Here is a 25,264-nt window from a genome sequence, read left to right on the forward strand (position 1 = left end):
GAGTTGTTATGGTGGGAGCATGGGGCTGTTTGTGTGGGCTGGGAAAGAAATGTTTTCAGTACATGTCACTGTTTCTTGGTTCTATGTTTTGTAGTTCAAAATCTTTAATAAATGCTAATGGAGAAAAAATTACAATTTGAGAATGAGTTCCCCTGAGCTCCGTAGTAGAAGTGTTATTTCCAAAGTCTCTGGGATGAAGACTTCACAAACTATATAGCACATACCATGTTTTCTCTACGCATCATTTGTATTCCAGTGCATGGTAATAAGACATTCAATCCCCTGTCATTCATCACCATTGAAACATCCTATGACAGTTAGGAGCTGGTGATAATAACTTCCCTCATATTGCCAGTGCTGAAGATGTGGATAATTTGTAATAATACTCCTATTGTGTCTTATGGCATTTCTATCATATCCATCACCATAGGGTCTCTAGATGCTATATTTTTTACACTAATACAATCATGCTTTATATGGTGAGCTGCCCTCCTCTATACCTGTAACATGGGTGTTATCTTTGACCCAGCCCTCTCTGTAGATCATCATATCCAGGCTGTGTCTAAATCTTACAGGTTCTTTCTGCATAGGATCTCTAAAATTTGGGCTTTCCTATCCATCCATGTAGCTAAAACTCTTATCTAGGTCCCTCATCATTTTGCATCTTGGCTACTGCAACGTTTTCTTCTCTCGCCTTGACGAATGCAACCTTGAGCCACTTATATCTATTTAAAATCTGCTATAAAGATCATTTTTCTGGCTCCTCATGTTGATCATGTCAACCCTTTCTTTGCATTTTCAGTTGGTTCCCCTTTCTCCACCACCTCAAACATAAGCTACTTGTCTTTACTTACAAGGCCCTTCTCAGCGTATCCCCATCCTACCTAGCATCTCTCATACTTTTTAAATTTTCAAACAAGCACATTAGTGTTTCCTACCATGCTCCCCCTCATGCTCGGGAAGGGCAAAGTTACCTTGCTGTCCTCCTCCAAATCTCTCCTTAAAACTCTCCTGTGCCATGATGCTAACAAAATCTTGATATTGCCTACCAGGCTAGTATGCTGAGGCAATTGCCTGTCATACTGAGCGATATTGTCTCATTCTTTCCTTGTGCTCCCCCCGTCTGTCACATCCAGCTCTTGTCATGTACATAGATTGTAAACTTTTGGGGGCAGCATTCATCTTTTTGTTCCATGTTCATACAGCGCCTAGCACAGTGGGGCCCTGATCCATGCCTAGGGCTCATAGGCATTACTGCTATTTAAATAATAATTATAATATAGAATCATTCACCAGAGGATCCCAAAGCATTTTACAAACAATCATTTATACTCAAAAGAGTGACTCTAGAAATGGCATTGAGGGATTACATGTTTCTCAATGACTCAGTAGACAATTACTGAGTTTACAATTGTAAAGCTGTCTACCAGCACTGCACACATGTTACTGAGATCTGAAAGTCAAACTTTGTTCTTTCTGGCTCACACATCTGCCTCGGTGATAAAGATTCTGCAATTTGTTAAAAATTCAGATGATATGCAAGTCAGACAAGAACACTCTCCCATCGTTATGCTGGCTAAGCAGTGTCAAGGGGAATTTAAAAAGGGGGGTGGGGGGCAGTAAAAAATTTATATTTGTAACTAAGTTTAAACAGATGTAACTCTAGAAACAGAAGATCTGTGGATGAAAATGGGGTTATTTTTACCTAGTCACTTTTTTCTCACTATAATTGTTCATTAAGATTCATGGGATCTCTGTATTAAATGCATTTCACAGATAAGAAAACTAAATCACAAGAGGATATGTAACTTGCACACAGCATTTCAGTGGCAGAGCTGAGAATACAAACAAACTTATTGTTTCAGTCTACAAATAAGAGTCAAAGGACCATAGTTAATTACTTGTATGGAGGTAGAATCTGGAGGCCTCCATCTGCATCAAGCCCCCACTGTGCTACTTGCTATACAAATATAGAAGCAGAAATGCAGCTTACTCTGCTAAGCTTACAGTGTAAGAGCCTGTCTTGGCTACATGGGAAAGTTTCACCAGTTACACAGGTATAATTATACTGATATAGTTAAACCCCTATAGTTACATTGGTATAACTCCCCATGTGGGCACTCCTATTCCAGAATAAAACTGAAAACTCCTTTCATGTGACAAGCTAAACTGAAAGAAACCACTCATACTAAGAGTGTCCACTGGTATACTGGTAAGTAATACTATATCAGTGTAAAGTCACACTTCCGCTTATATTGGTATAACTTCCCATGCAGAAAAGCCCTAATTTGAAACAAGATCCATCAACAGAATGTAAGACACAACAGGGTGGAAATGGGTAGGGAGCAGTGGGAAGACAGTACCTTGCAGTTAGTAGTTAGATGGTTCCAAATCTGAAAATGTTTAACTAAGTAAATGAAACCCTCTGCCCCTGACTATCATTCAACCAAAGCATCCTTCAGTGCCTGATTTCTACAGGCATCACTGCAGAAGTGGATGTTGCGGGTGAAAATGGTAGTGGCCTTGTATATTAATTCAGAAAGATCATTCCATGCAGCATGAGAGAGCGAGAGAGAGAGTGCCCAATCTTGAGAGGCCACAGGCTAGAATCATCTGGGTGTATATATCACCAAATCAATTCCCTGCCATTGCAGATCCTCAGGCACTGATGGCACCATAGTCCCTGCTGATCACTGCTTGTGGTACTCTACAGTGTAGTCTCCAGAGGGCTGTAGTGCTTTGGTCTAGTTACGATTGTTGGGCTTGTGCAGGGGCGTTTTGTGGCCTGTGATATATGGGAGGTTGGACTAGATGATCTAGTGGTCCCTTCTGGTCTTATACCAGTGGTTCTTAACCTGGGGTGCACGCATCCCTGGGGGTGAGAGATGCCCTTTCTGGGGGGGTGAGACATGCCAGATTTTTTTAGAAGGTAAATCATCGAAAACACAAATTAAGCACAGGCACGTAAGTACAACTTCATCAGACCTATGTATTTATTAACATTATACATTTTTAATGATTACTGTAATATACAAACAAAATATATCTAGGTTTAAAGAACTGACGTACTTCAACGATTTTTGATAAGGGGTGCAAGAACATATTTTGATTTTTGATAAGGGGAGAGAGAACATATTTGAGAACCAAAGGGGTGCAGGCTGCAGTCAAGGTTAAGAACCACTGCCTTATACTCTGACTCTATACAGTATCAGGCCACTGGAACTCACACAGAAATCAGCTGGAGTTACAGGTCTGCACTTCGTCTCTGAATTTGGCCCATGGCGTTTAAGCTCTTCAGAAAAGGCATCATGGCACCCAATGTGTTTTTATTCTGCAAAGGGCTTTGCACACGTACAATATTTTGCTGGGTAAATAGTAATCGTTTGTCTTGCTGGCATTGAATGAATTTAGATTTTAAAGAGCTATGATTATCAAATCTTACAGTAAATCAAAAGCTTCTGAACAATTAGCATTAATAAGGAGCTACACCTCTGAGAGAGATTTTGCTGTTTTGAAGGGAAAAAAAACCGTTTCAGAAAGAAAATGACAGGTTCCCTTTGCTTTAATAAAGATGCTTGTGGTTCTACAGCATGTCATAGCAGGAAGTAAATTAGTAGGAAACAGAAAACTGCTAACAACTGACAAGCAAGGAAAGTGCTAAATCAATGTCTCGACTGATGGCTAGCACTGTCTCCCCCTCATTATTTATAAATTAAAAATAAAGTCATCCTGCTGAAGATGCAATTTTACCATACCTGCAATATCAACCTGCTACATTTTCTAAAATCCCACTAAAAGAGACAGAGACTGGGGAAATTATAGTTTGGTCCCCAATTATTCTAATCAAAAGGTGAGCAGGCTCCAAATCAGAAGCAATACAACAAACACAAGGATATAATTTGGGGTAAGAGAGACTTCTGTGCCATTTCTGCCACGCAAAGGATTCATTCAAGACCAGGCTTCACAACAATTTGTCAGAAAATGACTATTAGTCAAAACCAGAAGTTATTGTGGGAAAGGGTCAGTTTCAATGAATTTCCTGTTTTGAAATTTTTTAAAAAAAAAACAAAAGTTTCCATATTGTCAAAACATCCATTTTCAAACCAAAATGTTCCATTTTTGGTTTGAAACAACTTTTCATCTTACAAAACTAAGTTAATTTATGCCAAAAAAATTTAAAATGAAGTAAAAATTTAAATGAAATGTTTCTAAATTATGGAAACAAAATGTTTTGATCCAATCCCCTAAATTGGGAGGATTTCTGATTCATTAAATTTTTCGAGAATTTGGCTGATTCAGAACAGGATATTTTCCCCTAAATCTCAAATTCTCACAGGACAGGAAGACCAATTCTAATGCAACTCTGTTCAGGACTCTAACTGTAAGGATCCAAATTAAAGAGAGAGAAAATGTCACCTTTATATATATGTGCAGGAAGTTCTGAGTTCCTGTAGCTCTGTGACTGATCCCAGAGACCATATGGAATGAATTCCATTGGCTTTAAGGGCTTTGAATATCTCCTTCCGTTTTAAAGTCTGTTCTATATCTGGGTGAGGCAGTTCAGGGAATGTCTACACTGCAAAAAAGAAAACCCGTGACAGTGAATCGATTGCTTTGGGCTTGTGGGCCTTGCACTACAGAGCTAAAAATAACAGAGTATATGTTCCCTCTCAGGCTCTGAAACCCTCCGAGGGGAGTGGTTAAAAATAACCCTGCACCAAGTCCACACTAATGCTTCCACCATTGCTAGCATTACTGAGCCTCCACAATGCTAGCCCATTGATAGAATATTTTTTATATAGACTTTGTGTCATGGCCAGCTCATGGGCAGTCAAATCCAGTAGTGGGAGTCAAAGTCTGCAGTCATGAGAGAGGAGTCAAGAGTCTGCTGGGTCAGGATGCTGGAGGATCAAAGGCAGGAGACAAACTGGAGATCAGAACCACAAGTTGATAACCAGATTCAGGCCACATCAATATATCAGGGGGTCAGAGGCAGGAGACAAACTGGAGGTCGGGAACCACAAGTCTGATGCCAGCAGTCAAGCCAGGTTAGAATGCCAGGAAATCAAGCCATGGGAGAGGGAGCAGGAGCAAATGTAAGGGGGCACAAGGCACACACTCCAGAGCAGAGTGGAGCCCAGTTGTTCAGAGAATTTCCTGTTTCTGTTGCCAGTTTAAGTGGGCACAGCAGGCCAATCAGCTGCTCCAGGACTCTGCCAATTAGACCTAGGGATGGAGCTTCACACTGGAGCTGGGCTATTGCCAGCAGTCTGCCAGGTGGAAGGTTGGAGCATGGCCGCTCCCATGAATCCTGCAGACCCAGGTTTGAGAGCAGTGGGCCATGACACATTGTAGACACGGTTGCACCTGATACACGTTGGTAAACCCAGAGTAACATCATTTACTTCAAACCATTTACCTCCAAGCAACGAGTTTCAGTGGAGTTCCTCTGGGTTTGCACCAGTGTGAATGAGATTAGGATCTGGCCTGTTGTATGGAAAATATTTTTTTTAAAAGACAATACACCTCTAAGTCCTCATTTTGAAAGACACATAGATGTGAACGTTCTGGGACAAGAGCCTTTTATCTTATTCATGTAAAACTCCCAGTGATCTGCCATCCATCTTTCATCTCACGTGCTTCCCAATGGGCGTTTCGGATGAGTAAAGCAAACAGGATTTGGCCTTTCATGAATGAAAATCTCCTCAACATTAAGACAGATGAGAATTCTATTTGCATACTAAGAATAAGCACTCAGTGGCTGGGGAGCCCATATGCTATAAAATAGACCATTGTCAAGGCGGTAGTTCATACTTTTGTAAGAAATGTAACATGCAAGGGACACGTTGCCTGTCAAGCATACAATATCACTGAAATAACTTAATTTGTTTACTCATTATAGACAGAACAGTATCCGAATCCTGTGTCCCTCTTGTCTTTCAATTGCTTCCTATGCACCTAAGTGCCTTTGTATGTCACTTAAAATTAAGGGAAAACAGAGACCGTTTGCTTAAGTATACAACCGACTGCATTGTGAAAGTTGTAACCTATGGCAACCCAAATAATTATTTGGTATAGCAGCCTGAAATTCAGATTCTAAAGACTCGTGTAGTAGTAGAAAATGAAATACTTGTTGAATCAACTTTGACCAGAGCCACCATAATGGTATGGTCTGGGGTCGGAAGATGTGGGTTCTATTCCCAGCTCTGACTCTAATTTGTATGATTTGGGGAAACTAACTTACTGGTAACGTGTCTCAGTATCATCACCTGCAAAATGAGGCTAACACACACCCAATCAGAGAGATTAAGGCTTATTTCTTTTTTGTTTATAAAGAGCTCAGAGATCCTCAGTGGAAGGTGCCATAACATTAATACTACAATGTGAAATCTATAAGGAGCAGAGACCTCAACAGATGATGCCTATAAGAACTTGTCTGAATGATGAAGGCACATAATGCTCCCCTCCCACTGACCCAGTAGCTCCTTCAACGCCTCCCAGCGATGTGGTTCCTTTAAGATTTTACATAGGAGAGACAGGTGGCCAGAAGCTGCTGAAAGCCACACCAGGGGGCATGACTTAATAACCTCAGCGGTCCCCATGACTTCATAGTTCTGGATTCAGTGAACAATCCTAAGGGATGTTAGGAGGGAGGTGTCTGTAGCAGGTCTGGGAGGGCAGAGTCAGGTGGGAAAGGAAGTAGTTAAGGGGAAAAAACACTCAAAAAAGTGAGACATGGGTTAGTTACCAGGGATGAATTGGAGATGGATGGGGAGAGCTAAAACCAGCCTCTAAATGGATAGGGGAGGGTTGTGGGGAAAACACAGAATGGAAATTAGCTGGCGGGAGTGGGATGTGGGGTGGAGGGGCGAGGGAATCCGTAAGACTAAAATCTCCAGGGACAAGTGAGGCTCAACAGAAAGCTCCCGTACCCATTTAGGCCCACTAGTCTGTCAGTGACATTCAAGGTCAGTTTTTCCTAATATCTAAACTACATCTCCCTTGCTGAAGAGTAAGCCCCCTACTTCTTGTCCTACCTTCAGTGGACATGGAGAACAATTGATCACCACCCTCTTTACGACATCCCTTAGCATGTTGGAAGGCTGTTATCAGGTCCTCTGTCTTTTTTCAAAACTTAACATGCTCAGTTTTTTTAACCTTTCCTCAGAGGTCAAAAGAAAAGGAGTACTTGTGGCACCTTAGAGACTAACCAATTTATTTGAGCATAAGCTTTCGTGAGCTACAGCTCACTTCATTGGATGCATACTGTGGAAAGTATAGACGATCTTTTTATACACACAAAGCATGAAAAAATGGGTGTTTACCACTACAAAAGGTTTTCTCTCCCCCTACCCCACTCTCCTGCTGGTAATAGCTTAGCTAAAGTGATCACTCTCCTTACAATGTGTATGATAATCAAGGTGGGCCATTTCCAGCACAAATCCAGGGTTTAACAAGAACGTCTGAGGAGGGGGGGAGGGGTAGGAGAAAACAAGACGAAATAGGTTACCTTGCATAATGACTTAGCCACTCCCAGTCTCTATTCAAGCCTAGGTTAATTGTATCCAATTTGCAAATGAATTCCAATTCAACAGTCTCTCGCTGGAGTCTGGTTTTGAAGTTTTTTTGTTGTAATATTGCAACTTTCATGTCTGTAATCGCGTGACCAGAGAGATTGAAGTGTTCTCCGACTGGTTTATGAATGTTATAATTCTTGACCTCTGATTTGTGTCCATTTATTCTTTTACGTAGAGACTGTCCAGTTTGACCAATGTGCATGGCAGAGGGGCATTGCTGGCACATGATGGCATATATCACATTGGTGGATGTGCAGGTGAACGAGCCTCTGATAGCGTGGCTTATGTTATTAGGCCCTGTGATGGTGTCCCCTGAATAGATATGTGGGCACAGTTGGCAACGGGCTTTGTTGCAAGGACAGGTTCCTGGGTTAGCGGTTCTGTTGTGGTCAGGTTTTCTAAATCTTTTATCATTTTTGTTGCTCTCCTCTGGACTCTCTCCAAGTTGTCCACATCTTTTCTAAAGTGTAGCACCCAGAACTCAACACAGTATTCCAATACTCCTCACCAGTGCCAAGTCAATGGAACAATTACCCACTCTTACTCACATATGATGCTCCTGTTAATTCACCCCAGAATTATATTACAACTGCATGACATGTTGCTTCATATTCAATTTGTGATCCACTATTAACTCCCAGATCTTTTCAGCCTACCCAATCATTTCCTTTTTTGTATTTGTGCATTTGATTATTCTGTTCTAAGTGTAGTACTTTGCACTTGTCTTTATTGAATTTCATCTTGTTTTCAGACCAATTCCCTAATTTGTCAAAGAATTCTGAATTCTAATTCTATTAGCCAAAGTGCTTGTAACACTTCCCATCTTGGTGTCAACTACAAATTTTACATGCATATGCTCCAGTTCATTATCCAAGTCATTCATGAAAATATTGAATGGCACTGGACCCAGGACAGACCCCTGCTAGACCCCATGAGATATATCTCGCTTTGACAGTGAACCATTGACATTTCACAGAGAACTACTACCTGAGTATGGCGTTTCAACCAGTTTTTCACCCACCTTATAGTAATTTCATCCAGACCACATTTCCCTCATTTGCCTATGAGAATGTCTGTGTCCCCCTATGAGGGACTGTGTCAACTACAGCTTCCCTCCTATCCACCAGGCCAGTAACCCTCTCAAAGAAGGCATTTAGGATGATTTGGCATGATTTGTTCTTAACAAATCCATGCTGGCTATTATCCTCTAGCTCCACACAAATTGATTGTTTAATCATTTATTCCACTATCTTTTCAAGTATTGAAGTTAAACAGACTGGTCTATAATTCCTTGGTCCTCTTTGTTCCCCTCTTTTAATGATAGGTTCTATGTTTTGCCCTTCTCCGGTCCTCTGGGATCTCACCTGTCTTCCAGGAGTTCTTGAAGATAATTCCTAGTGATTCCAAAACTGCTTCAACTAGTTCCTTGAGTACCCTAGGATGATTTTCATCAGGCCTTGTTGACTTGAATATGTCTAACATATCTAAATATTCTTTAACCTGTTCTTTCCCTATTTTGGCTTGTGTTCCTTCACTACAATTGTTAAAATTAATTGTGTTAAGTACCTGGTCCCCATTAACCTTTTTAGCGAGACTGAAGCAAAACAGGCATTAAACACTTTAGCCTTCTTGAAGTCATCTGTTCCATATTGTGTAAGATACTAAATAATACCAGTGAATGGTGTTAGACTTCAGGTACCCCATTAGCCATGTGCTTTCATCTCAATATTTTGCCATGCACAGTTACCCTTTGCTCCTGAATCTTCAGCCAGTTCTCAATCCACATGATATTATTTGAATGATTTTGTATGAGGAATGAGATATTTTCCTACTCACCATCAGTTACCAGTGCTCTGCTTGTAAGGACCTTTCCCAACATAAATTTGATCACTGCCAAGATAGAGCAAAGGATTCCACTTAGAATGGAGACACTAAACAGAAAGTCATCCTGCAAGAGAAGAGGGTAGATATTAGTATGTCTTCCACACCTAGTTGTCCTGTATATTAAATGCCAAATTCTATTTTGAAATAGCTGACTTATCCAACAACAAAAAAGACTTTCTGAGTTATGATTTCCATTCCACCCTTTGCTCGCTCTGGTGTGCCTAGTCGCTTCATCACACATGGTTAGTGACGGGCCCAAGCACAAACTTTTGGCTCTTGAGCCAAACTACTCAGAGTTAGGGGATATTTTGATCTGGGTTTGACTGGAGGCTACTACTCATGCAATGGTTAGACAAAGAAGCAATCTGTTAACTGAGTTACAAAGTCATACTGGCTTCCTTACTTTGGTTGATTTTGATCTGAATATTATTATTTTAACATCATTTCTGCGTGTACAATTTCCTATTAGTTAAAAAGGAGGGGGGCAGGGTGTACTAAGACCAAACCCTGGTGCCAATGAGGTCGATAGCAGTTTTGCTATCCATTATTGTTTTCTGCAGCTGAAGTCCTAGTCTCACAATCTGCCATTGACTTTGCTTTGGCACTTAGTTTAAGCTATTACGACCTCAATACAAATACATGAGAAACTTCTATTCCACACCACAAACAACTGAAATCCTTCCAGTGACGTATGACTCCTGTAGCCCATTGATAACTGCAACACAGTGTTAATAGAACTGTCTTGAATCATGTGAGTCATCTCATCTCTGCAGCTTCTAGTAGTTCAATGTCAATGGGCCCCTGGTATTATGATAAAAATATTCTGGCACAAACCCTTATTGACAGCAACAGGATTTGGCATCAACTTGACGCATCTCACCCATGTTATCAGCAGAGGTAACTACCTTGATGGAAGACATAAGGAAAGGGAAAAGGGACTTTGGAAGGTACAATGGGCATTGGGAACAGAGCATAACATCTTTAAATAACTCACTAAGTGTAGTTGGGAATCATATAAATTTCTATTCTATTTAGGGCTCTGAGATCGATCCACCGGCGGTCGATTTAACGGGTCTAGTAAAGACCCACCAAATTGACTGCAGATCGCTCTCCAGTCTACCCCATACTCTACCCCTGACAAGAAGAGTAAGGTAAGTCGATGGGAGATTTTTCTCCCGTCAACCTCCCGCAGTGTAGACCCCGTGGTAACTCAACCTAAGGTACGTCGACTCCAGCTACGATATTCACTGGAATAGACTCATAGACGTTAGGGCTAGAAGGGACCATTGTGATCATCAAGTGTGACCTTCTGCATGTTGCAAGCCACATAACTTCACCCACCCCATTCAGTAATAGACCCCTAACCTCTGGCTGAGTTACTGATGTCCTCAAATCATGATTTAAAACTGAGAATTCACCATTTACTCTAGTTTAAACCAGCAAGTGACCTGTGCCCCATGCCGCAGAGGAAGGTGAAAAACTCCCAGACATGTCTCCTGCTCCACCCCCAAGCTGGCCTGGGTGGCAGTGGTGGCTCCAACTCCCAGGACCACTTGCTGCTTTGTTACTGTAAATAAGGTATGCGTTTAACATCTGTCAAAGTATACACTGGACAGGGACTGGAGTGGAAATAACTGTTTTGTGATTTGTGCCGCACCAGTCAAAAAAGTCACAAGTCACCATTGCCTCCCAATGATTGTTGTCAGTGGAAATCCTTGTAGCGCTTATATCATAAAATGGGTGTGGGGAGACTATGTGAGGGTGGTCTGACTATATGACCAGCAGCATATGATCAGCTCTCAAGTAGCACAGCTCCACCAGTGGGAGTGAGAGTGTAGATTGGCCACTGGTATTGTACCCACTAGGCTGACATCTGTCTTTTCTCAAAGTAAGATTACACAGGATGTAAAAATGCCAGCAGGTGTCTGCACGAGAACTCTCACTGTTGCCAGTGGTGGGAAAAGTGTAATGAGGACAAGGCCTGCCAGGGTTTCAGCACTTCTCCCTGGTCAGTATGATACAGGGGTCTTTTCTGTCAGAACTACATATGCTAGAGTCTACAGCAAGGTTTGACTGGCATCGCTCTCCAGGTACCATCCCTATCCATGGCAGTCAGGGACGCATGTTTAAATAGTTCTGATCCCCATGTGGGCACAGCCTAATTAGTTCTAAATGTTAAATTTAATCAGAAATGTAATCAAATTAAAAGGGGGCTACCAGTGTGCTTATGGTATGCCTTGGATTTCTTTAGAGATGAAGGAAATTTTCCTTATATATTCCGGGAGGAAAAAAAAAACCCTTCAGCTGCTGATCCTAAATATAGATTGATATTTTCACCTCTATATATGTGCATTAATTATCATTCATTCTTTGATGAATTTCATCAAATGTCCTGATGCTCAAGAAGAGAATAAACCAGATCTTATTTCTCCATTAAGGAATCTACTTTCTTCAGAGCGTGAAATGTGCGCTAGCTTTGTGAAACTTCATCTACAAATGCAAAGAAACAATTCACTAAGCACTCAGTGGAGCAAATGCCTGTCTCTCCTATATCACGCTCACCAAGGTAAGACCTAGGGCTGAGATAACACAAGCTTGCGTAACTGGAATTTTTTGAGGTGGGATTTAAGTTTAGTTGTTTGCTCAAGCCTAGGGCATCAAGGAGTTTTAGAAAGCTAAATCAGGTGGGCATGGCTTTGGGATGCAAGATAGAACTGTAACGGGTTAAGGAATGGAAGGTCTTTATTTTTCAGGGCTGGGGCTGAGGTATCCAAAGTCCAATAGTCCCACATAGTCATTTTTAAAATCTTCTCATAATTTTAAGAGCTCTTCCTCTGTGTAGCTCTAAAGCGTCTCTTTCTCTCACCGCAGAAGTTGATCCAATAAAAGATTACCTCACCCATCTTGTCTCTCTTATATCCTGGGACACGGCTGACAACAATGGACGATATAATTTTAAGGACAGTTACAACCTTTTCCCCCATAGATGCATGTTCCACAAGTGATAGATTTACTTGAACTGTCAGGAAAATATTTCAGTTACATTGTGGATTTCATGATCACCAGCTGTGATCCTTTCAAAGACGATATACTTCCCATTAAAGCTTTATTGTGGAAATCAGTGAGTCACTTTGCTTCTGTAGCTTTCTGAGGTTTTAGTAAGTGATACATTGTTTGCACGTCCTTGCTGCTTTTTCCAGCATTTGGGAGAACAGTGAACTTCAACAGTGCAGATCAACCACTTAGTACTTTATTTACAAATTCAAATGTATAATGTGTAATAATTTGCCACTGTATAGTCAATGACGTGCTATGGCATAGGGTGCTATATTTATTACTGTTTCTGCCTTATTCTGCCAATTAGTAGGGAATATGATAAGAAGACATTTTTCTCACTTCAACCAGAATTCCTTCAATCTGGTAGTCAGATTTATTCAGTTTAGGAGTTTGTAGAAGTTATATCTGTCTATTGAGAAACCTGCATTACATTTATATGTTATCCATGGATTCCAATAAACTGGAATGTTACCGTGGTTTGGTAATATGACTCCAAAGGATTGTGGGATGTGAGTGCAAAGAATGGTGGGATTAGGTTCACAATAAACAAGCGCGGCTCCTTTTAAGGATCTCAGGTGGCAAGAATCTGAGAATTCTTGGACCAGGAGATATTCAAGTCTAACTATTCATTCAGAATCTTGAAAAATGTGTGTCTGATTCCTTCTATTATAGTGTTTGTTTTGTTCCTTCTGTGTCAGACCTGTTTTGAGAGAGGCTATGATTTGATGCTATATGTGTTTTGCAACATAAGGATGTGTAGCATAGGTTTGTGTCCTGAATTCAATTTACTTTTTCTATGTTTTGTCATATCCCTGGTGCCTAAAATGTATTTTGCCATTTGTTATGACTGCCCTGTTGTGAGTTACTAATGTGATTGGAATTTGTCTAGCCAGTTTATTGGAATCCATGGATAACATATAAGTGTAATGCACGTTTCTCAATGGACAGATATAACTTCTACAAACTCGTAAACTGAATACATGAATGTATTATTTCTAGGGGTTTCAGAAAAAATATTTCTACATACTTTATTTTTGTTATTGAACTATAGAACACAACTTAACTTAAGTACGGTTATAATTATTCACATAGTGCAATAGGGGTTCTGATGACTGAGAAGAATTGGGATGTGGATTGAGTGACCAGATATGTTCTTCCAGCTCTTATTTTTATGGCAGATGTACAAAGTGAAAAATAAAAAACAGAGTTCCTGTTCCAAAGAGCTTAGTTTAAACCCATAAGATACTAGGGACCAGATTTTCAAAAGAGCACAGTTTGCATATCAGTACCTAAATGAAATATGATAGTAGATGAAAGTTTTAAACAATATCCACAGACTGGCATTAGGTACTGTGGCAACTGAGTACTTTATAGATTAGATAGGTAGACTACAGAGAGAGGGGGCAATTTTAAAAAGTAAAAGGGTTTCCAATTCTTAATCCAATTTCCTTAATCCCTAAAATGCTCCCTGATTTTCCAGGTGCACAATACCTAGAAATAGGAAGAATGAGGCATCTCTTGGCTCAGAGCTAGCAGGAGGGTTTGGCAGGTGGAAGAGGAGTCTGCTCATGGCACCTATCTTGTAGATAAGACTGAGGAAGAGTTTGGCAGCTAGGATGGGAGATGAGAGTGCCAGTTTTGGGTCAGTAGGTGAGAAGGTAGCATGAGGGGAGTCAGCTCAAGTTGCTTGCTGGGAGATAGGTTGCAGTAACATTCAGAAGCTAAGATAAGGTGGGTTAAGATAGCTGACAGAGGATGGCAGGAGGGTTATGGAGCTGCTTTATGGGTCAGGGAGATTATGGTAGGGTTTGGCAGTTGGGAGAAGTCCAGTGGAGTGATTTGGGGGGGGAGGGAGGGGTTAAAATGTTTGGAGTTATTGGCACAAGGAGGGATTCTTGCAGGTCAGTTGCTTTGAGGGTAAGGATATGAAACTGATGCATACTCTAATATGTAGTATCACAGGGACCTAAGAGTTAAATGTGTCACTCTGTGGCTGTGAAATAATTCTCTTGCTAAACTAACTTGTCCTTCTCAGAAATGACTAGAAGAGAGACAATAATGGAGATCTAAATTAATAAAATAAGTCTGACCATCTGGCACCATGTCCCTTGGGACCTTCTCTCATCCCCACCTTCTTTGTACCTCTTGCCTTAGCATCTGAAAATCACAAAGGGGGGAGCGTATCTATGCAGTCTCACTGTTCATTTTCTCTGTGTTATGTTAATTAAAGCAATAGCAGTGAATAGTAACAGATTAAATTTTAGATGCTGAACATTCTCCATACAATGGCATCTTGTCATCCTGGTAAATAGAAGCTCTTTCCTTTTCCTCTCCCCTTGCTCCTATGTTGCTCTCCATTTTGTGTGTCTGTACCCACATCTCTTATATTTATTTAGAGAGAAAGTGAGTGAGCACATATCATTTCATATTTAAAATATCAGTGCACACTTAGTCTGGTTCAGTGCTGGACGGCCATTCTCCAAACCACACAGGTGCAAGCCGCACTGAGCACATTATAACAATGAGAATCCTCCTGTACAAAACAACCTTGTGCTGATGTATAATTGGAGTGACCCAGTAGCTGCCTTATAGGACATGGTTAGAACACTGATTCAAGGCTGGTTCATAAGGGAGGATATCTGAGTGCATTTCTTAGGGTACAGCCACACTGTAGCTGGGACCATGCTTCCCAACACAGACACTTGCTACCTCTATTCAAGCGAGTGCACTAAAAATGTGGCTGTGTGGCCAGGGGTAATATGGACAGCAGCTCAGGCTAGCCACCAGAGTACATTCCCTAGGAGGCCAACCCAAACTATCATGCTACGCCCCCCTCCGCGGACACTACTATTTTTAGTGTGCTACTTGAGCATACATCTATCTGTCCACCCATGCGTGGGCCGCATGATCCCAGCTGCAGTGTAGATGGACTGTAATTTTGGCATTTTAGAATTAATATTTAACTTCTTTTAAAACATTGTGCTCTTTAAGTTGTCAGAGAGAAATCATTTCTAGGAAAGGGGAGCACTCAAGTCTTGCCCCTTGATAAAGCCATCCAGCAGCCCCCTATACTTTAACCAAGTGCACTTTGACCACCGGCATAGGTGAGAACAGGATAATGACAGTTGTGTGTCCACGCTGCATTTAGTTAAACTCAAACAACCTTAACAGTGACCATCTGTTAATTAGCTTAGTCCCTGCAATTTAAGCAAGTTTGCCTGTTGGGGGATTAGCAGTATCTTTACTCATGTGAGAAGGGAAGAGTCTGAAGGAGGGAATGGATATAGCCTCAAGATTTCATTTCATTGTTGTTTGTCACTAGAGGGATTCCTTCCAAATGTTTTCAATGGGTCAGACCAATATGTCACCTCCGATCTTTCACTTCTGAGTAGCCTTTGGATTAGTAGTTGGAAGAAACTCCAATACAACCCCCCCAGCCCTGTTACTAAATTTAAGCTATTATTTATTTGTAATATCTATCTTTTCTGCTTCTTTCTAATTCCAGGTGTGATGAAGTGGGAATGTTCTTAATGTTTTCTCTGAATACTGTGTGGGTGTCTCAATTTCCCCTAGGCATTTCTTAATTATCTAGGTGGTGGAATAAGGGGATGTGATTGTGGAAGAGCCCTAGAGGGCCAGTGTGATGCTGTCTGCACAGAGAATGGTCGACACCCTGTCTCCTGGCAACTGATGGCCTGGGCCCCACCTCTGTAAAGGTGCCAACTGAAGGTTTTGGAGAACAAAGAGATCAGGTGGCCTCCTGGCCCGGGAAAGAGACAAAGGCCAGAGGAGGGGCAGGAGAGTTTCAATTTGGAGTTGGCTGGGGAAATGGAGGGAGGCCCAGATGGGGCTCTGGGCTCCCTGCCCCCCAAGATGGACCTGACTGAGGAGTCCTGTTTCCGGTACCTACAAGCTCTGTTTTAGACCGTGTTCCTGTCGTCTAATAAACTTTCTGTTTTACTGGCTGTCTCAAAGTCACGTCTGACTGCGGAATTGGGGTGCAGGGCCCTCTGGCTTCCCCAGCAGCCCCGCCTGTGCGGACTCGCTGTGGGAAGTGCATGGTGTGGAAGGGGATGCTGAATGCTCCAAGGTCAGACTCAGGAAGATCGAATCTGTGTAAGCTTCTTGCCCTGGAGACAGTATGCTCACAGAGAGGAGGCTTCCCCAGAGTCCTGACTGGCTGCTCGGTGACTCCGTGACACCAGGCTACAGAATTTCTACTGGTTGCTAGTCGCCCACGTCTGCACAATTGGAGTAAAACAGTGGCTGTCTTGCAGGGCACAGGTTTCTCTCCCCACTTTACTTTCAGTCCCTCCCACTCATTCCTGTCTTTGGGGTGTGGTGAGGGACTTCCAAGATCCTCATTTCACTCTCTGCTTATTAGTGTTGGGCAAACAGACCATTATTTGTATTTGGCTAATATTTATATTGGGGGGAAGGTGTTCCTCTTGTTTGGATGATGTACAGACCGTCTCCCTCTCACCTCCCCAAATAACATTACTGTCTGAATGGTGGAAGAACAGCTTCTTCCCTCTAGCCCCTCCAGCAGTTGGGTGTGTCATCATATAGAAGGGGTGTCAGGAGTAGGACAATCTTCCCCAGCCCCCTGGGATGGGTCAGATACACTAAGGCTTGGATCACCTTTTGCCAGTTCCTCCTGCAGTTGGAGTGCCAAGACCAGAATTGTCTTCACTGTCCCTCCCCGCACATGTGTCTATATACACACACACCCCCCCCAATGGGGCTATTGCTTCTTTCTCCTTCCCCATGAGGTATGGGTCTCACCTCCTTTCTCCTCCTCATGAGGAGGGAATAAAGAAAAGATAAGATCGAGAGGCATCCTGGTGGCAGTAGACCAGGCACTAGGAGCACATCAGCCCTGCCAGCTAGGGGAATACAGATGCTGCTCTTGATCTTATTCTTCTATTTTCTTTTTCCCTCATGAGGAGAGGAACGGGGGTGAGACCCATCCCGGAACGGGCACTGGGAATGCTGCTGGCAGCACCAGTGGGGCAAACAACCTGAACTGAGCCGAATTTATGGAATTTATTCATTCAAAATTCAGTTTTCCCATCGCCACTGTTTTACACACACACCCCTACTCCACCTGGTTGACCTTCCCTCACCTGAGGGGGGTTGGACATGGCTCCTTCGGGGGCTTGCCAATACAAGACAGCAGGACTGTTACAGATAGAGCAATTTCCTTATGTGTTTATATTATTTTCGGCCTGAATGGTACATAAGCTCTCCAGCTGGGAGATGTGATAGATGTGAAACCTGGGAGTTCAAAAGACTGTATTGAAAATGTGCCAAACAAGTATGGACTTCTGGGACAATAAGCGTTAAGTGAATTTCCTGGGGAACTCCTAGGCAGAGATTATTAATGCAATTTCCCCACCTCTTGTTATGCAAAAACCCAGCCTCTTGAAGCCTAAGGCAAGGGTGATTATCTGTTACAGAAAGCCAAAATCAAAGGACTGACCTGTATAAAGAAACAGCTGATCTACCCACCCTTCTTTCTGGTCTGAGATGGATATGAACTTGTAACCCCGGGGAAACCTGTAAACTTCCAGATGCTTGGTCAGAGTTGGAGTGATCTCTGGTAGCTTTTTAGCATGCATGAAGCTTCTTTTATTGTTTTAATGCTTTCCCCTTAAGAATAAATATGCTTGTTTAGAAGGAGTTATGTGGTAATTTATAACTATGGTCAATACACCAGTCATAGCCCTTGGCGAGAAAGCAAATCGCAGGCACTGGCCTTTTTAGGCTGTCTGGTGATATCACAGTATAGATCAGGGAGCGGTGCAGCCTTAAAATCCCCAGTCAAGACGGAGTGAGAGACCAGTTGCTGCCCAGGAAAAGTGATGGCTGGGACCCAGAAGCCTAAAGTACATGCCCTTTGTGGACTATGGTGGGGGAATACATGTGCAGTTGCACTGAAACTGTGACAAGGGTCACCAAACTGTTCCCCGCCCCATCCTTTCCCTTTGTCCCCATCTCCCTCCAGTTTTCTTTGCTAGCCCTAATCCCCTATTATCTGTAGATCTGACACCACTGCACAACTAATAACTACTCCATATAGAGTACCAAGAAATAAAAACACTACTGCTTCCATTTCGAAGACCTGTGGGTTTTTATGTATAAATAGTCATCAGTTTTCAATGCAAACATAAAAAAAGCCCCAAATCCCAATCAAATTTTCTCCCAAATAATAAATGGTTTCCACAAGCTCTCACTAATCAGTCTGGAGGGAGCTGCTGAGAATCCAGAGGGTCTGTCTCACAAGCTAACTTCAAAAGGAGAAGGAATTTTAATCACTTTCGTTGTCAGAAAACAATCTGACAGTCCAGTGTCTGATTCAAGGAGGAGATGTGCATTCTCTTCACACAGAGATAGAATAATCTATTATTAGTACAAATATTATCTTGAGGTTGTCTAGACTTGCATATGTACTGTTGACGTGCTGAGATGGGGCAATTCCATAGAATCAGAATATTCATAAGAAATAATACAAACATAATGTTCTGAATGCTGCTTTCAAGAGATTCTGTGGCCCAAGCCATAAATTTAGGAGCTACAAAGTCCAAGAAAAACATTTTTAGAGTGAATTTAGGACTCATGAAAAGGGCCTGCTTAAAATACCTAGAGAACAAAATCTTCAGTTCATGAGACATGGCACTCCAAGTTTCCCCACTTTGCCAGGGTAACTCACCCATGGTCTATACCTTTTGACTTCAAATGGATATAAAATGCCATTTGAATTAATGTTTGTCTTTATATAAAGGGTCAACTAGTTGTCCAGCTGAAAGTGGATTGAGACCACCAATTCATTTCACACAAGCAACTAAACAGATGCTAACTTTTGTTTGCTATCAGCATGGTCAGATTAGATCTGAAGTGTAAGTCTCCATATGCTATTATCAATCACTTGAGCCATCCAGTAATCAACATCTAGGAGAAATCTAAACCAGTCATGATTATTTATCAATAATGTTCTCAGTGCTTTACAGACATGCAAGAAGTCATGGTCCTTGTCCCTAAGAGCTTAAAATCTACATAAACTACTTTCAGAAAGTTACTTGTTTCACAAAAAGGGGAAATTCAACCTAATAGGCCAGACTTCTCTGTCAATCAAGAAATTCCTTCCCTAGCTTCTATCCCAAACCTGGGGGAGAGAAAAAAAATCTGTGGTACTCTCTCAATGTACGTAGAACTGTATAAATCTATCTCAATAGGCCTTTTCCTTCCTGGAAATCAGAATCCTTCTTCAACTTGTCTGAAGGTAAGCAGACAGTAAGGTAAGCAGCAGGATACGGACCCTGGACTTCAGGAAAGCAGACTTCGACTCCCTCAGGGAGCGGATGGGTAGGATCCCCTGGGGGACTAACATGAAGGGAAAAGGAGTCCAGGAGAGCTGGCTGTATTTCAAGGAATCCCTGTTGAGGTTACAGGGACAAACCATCCCGATGAGTCGAAAGAATAGTAAATATGGCAGGTGACCAGCTTGGCTTAATGGTGAAATCCTAGCGGATCTTAAACATAAAAAAGAAGCTTACAAGAAGTGGAATATTGGACATATGACCAGGGAAGAGTATAAAAATATTGTTCGGGCATGTAGGAATGAAATCAGGAGGGCCAAATCGCACCTGGAGCTGCAGCTAGCAAGAAATGTCAAGAGTAACAAGAAGGGTTTCTTCAGGTATGTTGGCAAGAAGAAGAAAGCCAAGGAAAGTGTGGGCCCCTTACTGAATGAGGGAGGCAACCTAGTGACAGAGGATGTGGAAAAAGCTAATGTGCTCAATGCTTTTTTTGCCTCTGTCTTCACTAACAAGGACAGCTCCCAGACTGCTGCGCTGGGCATCGCAACATGGGGAGTAGATGGCCAGCCCTCTGTGGAGAAAGAGGTGGTTAGGGACTATTTAGAAAAGCTGGACGTGCACAAGTCCATGGGGCCGGACGAGTTGCATCCGAGAGTGCTAAAGGAATTGGCGGATGTGATTGCAGAGCCATTGGCCATTATCTTTGAAAACTCGTGGCGAACGGGGGAAGTCCCAGATGACTGGAAAAAGGCTAATGTAGTGCCAATCTTTAAAAAAGGGAAGGAGGAGGATCCTGGGAACTACAGGCCAGTCAGCCTCACCTCAGTCCCTGGAAAAATCATGGAGCAGGTCCTCAAGGAATCAATCCTGAAGCACTTACACGAGAGGAAAGTGATCAGGAACAGTCAGCATGGATTCACCAAGGGAAGGTCATGCCTGACTAATCTAATTGCCTTCTATGATGAGATAACTGGCTCTGTGGATGAAGGGAAAGCAGTGGATGTATTGTTTCTTGACTTTAGCAAAGCTTTTGACATGGTCTCCCACAGTATTCTTGTCAGCAAGTTAAAGTAGTATGGGCTGGATGAATGTACTATAAGGTGGGTAGAAAGTTGGCTAGATTGTCGGGCTCAACGGGTAGTGATCAATGGCTCCATGTCTAGTTGGCAGCCGGTGTCAAGTGGAGTGCCCCAGGGGTCGGTCCTGGGGCCGGTTTTGTTCAATATCTTCATAAATGATCTCGAGGATGGTGTGGATTGCACTCTCAGCAAATTTGCGGATGATACTAAACTGGGAGGAGTGGTAGATACGCTGGAGGGCAGAGATAGGATACAGAGGGACCTAGACAAATTGGAGGATTGGGCCAAAAGAAACCTGATGAGGTTCAATAAGGATAAGTGCAGGGTCCTGCACTTAGGATGGAAGAACCCAATGCACAGCTACAGACTAGGGACCGAATGGCTAGGCAGCAGTTCTGCGGAAAAGGACCTAGGAGTTACAGTGGACGAGAAGCTGGATATGAGTCAGCAGTGTGCCCTTGTTGCCAAGAAGGCCAATGGCATTTTGGGATGTATAAGTAGGGGCATAGCGAGCAGATCGAGGGACGTGATCGTTCCCCTCTATTCGACATTGGTGAGGCCTCATCTGGAGTACTGTGTCCAGTTTTGGGCCCCACACTACAAGAAGGATGTGGATAAATTGGAGAGAGTCCAGCGAAGGGCAACAAAAATGATTAGGGGTCTGGAACACATGACTTATGAGGAGAGGCTGAGGGAACTGGGATTGTTTAGTCTGCGGAAGAGAAGAATGAGGGGGGATTTGATAGCTGCTTTCAACTACCTGAGAGGTGGTTCCAGAGAGGATGATTCTAGACTATTCTCAGTGGTAGAAGAGGACAGGACAAGGAGTAATGGTCTCAAGTTGCAGTGGGGGAGGTTTAGGTTGGATATTAGGAAAAACGTTTTCACTAGGAGGGTGGTGAAACACTGGAATGCATTACCTAGGGAGGTGGTAGAATCTCCTTCCTTGGAAGTTTTTAAGGTCAGGCTTGACAAAGCCTTGGCTGGGATGATTTGATTGGGGATTGGTCCTGCTTTGAGCAGGGGGTTGGACTAGATGACCTCCTGAGGTCCCTTCCAACCCTGATATTCTATCATTCTGTGATTCTATGATGGTCTTTAACCAGCTGGCTATCCCTGCCCATTGATCAAGCTACAATATTGCTGGCCTAGCACTTGTGATCTGTTGTTGAAGGATGCTGAGTCAAAGTAGTATCCCAATTTGTTGGAATTTACTCTGGAGATGGAGCAATCCACCCATTAAAGCCTCTACATCACTCCTATCTCTGTTTCCAACCCTGTTTGAAAAGTTTAACTGCTTAAATGATAAGCCTGATCCTTATCAGTTTCTGTTAATGATTAAACTCTGCCCAGGGGCTCTGCTGCCACCCCATGCAGAGTCCCAGGGATGGGGCTGGAAGCTGGGACCTCCAGGTGCGGGGCCAGCAGTCAGGACCCCACCTAAAACATGGGGGTGCTGCAGCACCCACCGCACCTCTAATTTCCCAGTTAAACATTTAACCGTGTAACCGATAGAAGTTTAATCAGTTGCATGGTTATTGTTTTTACATGTTATTTACATCCCTAGCTTGAATCAGTTTCTGCACTGGTGACAAACAAGTAATAGGAAAAGGAATTTCTTGCCTCCACCTTTTTTTGGTTGCATCTATGCCAATAACCACCCATCTTGCTATTGGCCTTTGAAGAGCTTAAATATGTCAACATCTCAATGTTCAGCACATGTTTAGGTTAATCTGTTATCAGGCTGTAGACACAGTTCATCTTATGGATTTTCTCAAGGAGAAAGTTAACTTGAGAGGGAAGTACTAAATGTTACAGGCGGCCAAAAATCCTCCATGATTATCATTTTCCTGAATGAAGATAGGGCACCAAATCAAGAGGCCACTCTGAGGGAAACCAACTCACGGACTGCCTACAAAGAAGGATTTGTCATACGTCAGCTAGATGACTGGATAATTGGATCCTACTTCTTCCCAAGACTGCTTTGGAGTCTCAAAAAACACCCCCAAGAGCACCCCGTTTCCTCCACCCCCCCCCAAAAAAAACAACCAAAAAACGCACAGGTAGTTGATGACTTAAAAATTAACAGGGAACTGATGTGACTCTGTTCCAATGTGAGGATTTTAGTAATGATGTGTGATCCTAGTTATTATATACAAGTGGTCTGGACTTGGTCAGCCAAATAAAATGTATTTGTCAGATGCAAGAGCAGGAGAGGACACATTATTACCCCTTTTCAGAAAGCTACTTTGAGATCTATGGATGAAAAACAATATATAAAGGACAGGCAAACCAGTCCTGAAAAACACAAACCCACCTTCTGCTCAGATTGGTTACTATAAAAACCTTCTTCCCACTCCAAACTTAAACCACACACACACTTTCACCTCACTCCTCCAATACCTCTTGAACCTCTTCCACCCATCTCACCCTCCAACAGACTCCACCGTCTTTGCTCTCTCTCCGCTTCTCCATATTTCTGGAAGTGCTGAAATGCCACAAGAAACGCATTTATGTTTATCAGGATGGCAACTTAACTCACTCATTCTCTCTCTATTTAGACACTCTTATGACCAGCACCACAGTAGCTACATGCCTCCCAAACATTAACAACGTTGTCACAACACTCCCAATGAACTGGGGAAGTATTATCATTGTACCACCTGGGTAACCTTTTGAGGTTCACCAGTCATTATTTTGAGAACTAGTCCCTGGGGACAGGTGTTAGGATTTTAGTTTTGTAACAATATTTGTTAGTTACTGTGATACAAAATATACTTTGAACCTTTTATCATTTTTAAATGACAATAACAATCCACACTTTTATCTAGTGCAGTGCATTTTCCAAGCACATTACAAATATTATCTAAGTCACCTTCGTACCAACCGTATGAGGAAGAGTAACTGTACTCTGGATTTTACAAATGGAGAAACTTAGAAAGAGAGAATCAAATTCAGCCCTAGCATAAGGAGGTACAACTCTCATTAGCTCAGAAAACATTGCTTCAACTTCTGCAACAGCTGAATTCAACCCAGAGAGATTAAGTGAATTTCCCAAGGCCACACAGCAAATAAGTAGAAGAGTCAGAATTAGAACTCAGGAATTGCAGGTCTTTGGTCTACTACATTATACTACCTCCTGTTCCTCTTTCATTTTTTGTTCAGCAGTATAAAGCATAGTTAGGAGTTAACTACGCCTACAAATGAATATTCATGTACTAAAATACAGGGGAGGAAAACAATTCTGATATGACTTACATGCCTTTTGTGTACAAACTGGATTATTTCTCCAATGTGCTATAGCAAATGACAGAAATATTGACTGATAATTGCTTACTCCTGCAAGAAGTTGTCCTTTGCCATACTGATAAGGACGTACACTAAACTTCATTGACACTACATGTGTTACACTATTATCTGGCAAAATGCAAACACTGACAAGTAGTAAATGTAAATTGATTCACAACCCCAGGTGAAATTAAAACAGGCTCTTCGCTAGTCCTTTTAGCCTTCTTAACAGACAAGAGTGTGTGGTATCAGGTCAAGTGATAACCCACTATTTTCCTTATTATTGCGTTTTATTTAATTATATTATCCAATAGTATTTAATTATTAAAACAGGGTGACCCTCTCCCCCCAAAAAGATACGTAATTTCCATCAGAGAAGCTCCAAGGTTAAGTGCTAACACATTCAGAGACAGTGTTTCACAGCTCAGATCGAGTTGAGTTCTGATGTTTCTCATCTCATATTTTCAGTTCTAGTAGTTCAAGATCAAGAAATTGCTGCAAACTGAATAGGATTCCAGACACCATGACATCAAAAGAATGGAGTGTCAATATTTTTCCAAACACATAAATGAACACAGCTACTGAGTTTCCTTCTATTCTTCGGAGAGAAACATGGGCCACTGTGTAGGATCCTTCCTAAAGCTTTGAGATGTAATCCTCCTTTCATTAATGACACACGGATGATCACACTTCTATAGTCGGACACAAAAGCTAAAAACTAAAGAATTAATGCCAATAAAAGTTAAATGGGGAGTGAAAATCTTTAGGTCTAAACATACGTATTAATTAAAATGCTGTTGAGAGAGTGTTATATTTATATAGATATATAACATGTCAGGGTGATATCCATGTGATAAATTACATAACTCCTCACATTATATATGTGGAGGTGTTAGCACTGGATAAACTACAAAGCCATATGATAAATTACAGAACTATAATATGTTAGCATCTCCAGCAATGGTCAGATTTCAGTGTCCTAGGATGGACGTCACATGGACCACATTAGCACAGAACAAAATGTAGCGTTTCATAGTGCGGTAACTCCAAAAATCAAAAT

At 42.0% G+C, this 25,264-nt stretch overlaps 1 protein-coding gene across 1 annotated transcript in view; it reads right to left on the reverse strand.

The window, feature by feature from the left end:
- The window catches only part of TMEM163 (transmembrane protein 163), a 158,635-nt gene that overhangs the window by 13,486 nt on the left and 119,885 nt on the right, over positions 1 to 25,264 (reverse strand). Inside the window, exon 6 of the mRNA XM_074967258.1 lies at positions 9,414 to 9,525. Within this exon, the coding sequence (XP_074823359.1) occupies positions 9,414 to 9,525 (112 nt within the window). The remainder of the gene's footprint in view (positions 1 to 9,413; positions 9,526 to 25,264) is intronic.

This window comes from Natator depressus, chromosome 11, assembly GCF_965152275.1.
Source record: "Natator depressus isolate rNatDep1 chromosome 11, rNatDep2.hap1, whole genome shotgun sequence".
Taxonomy (NCBI): Eukaryota; Metazoa; Chordata; order Testudines; family Cheloniidae; genus Natator; species Natator depressus.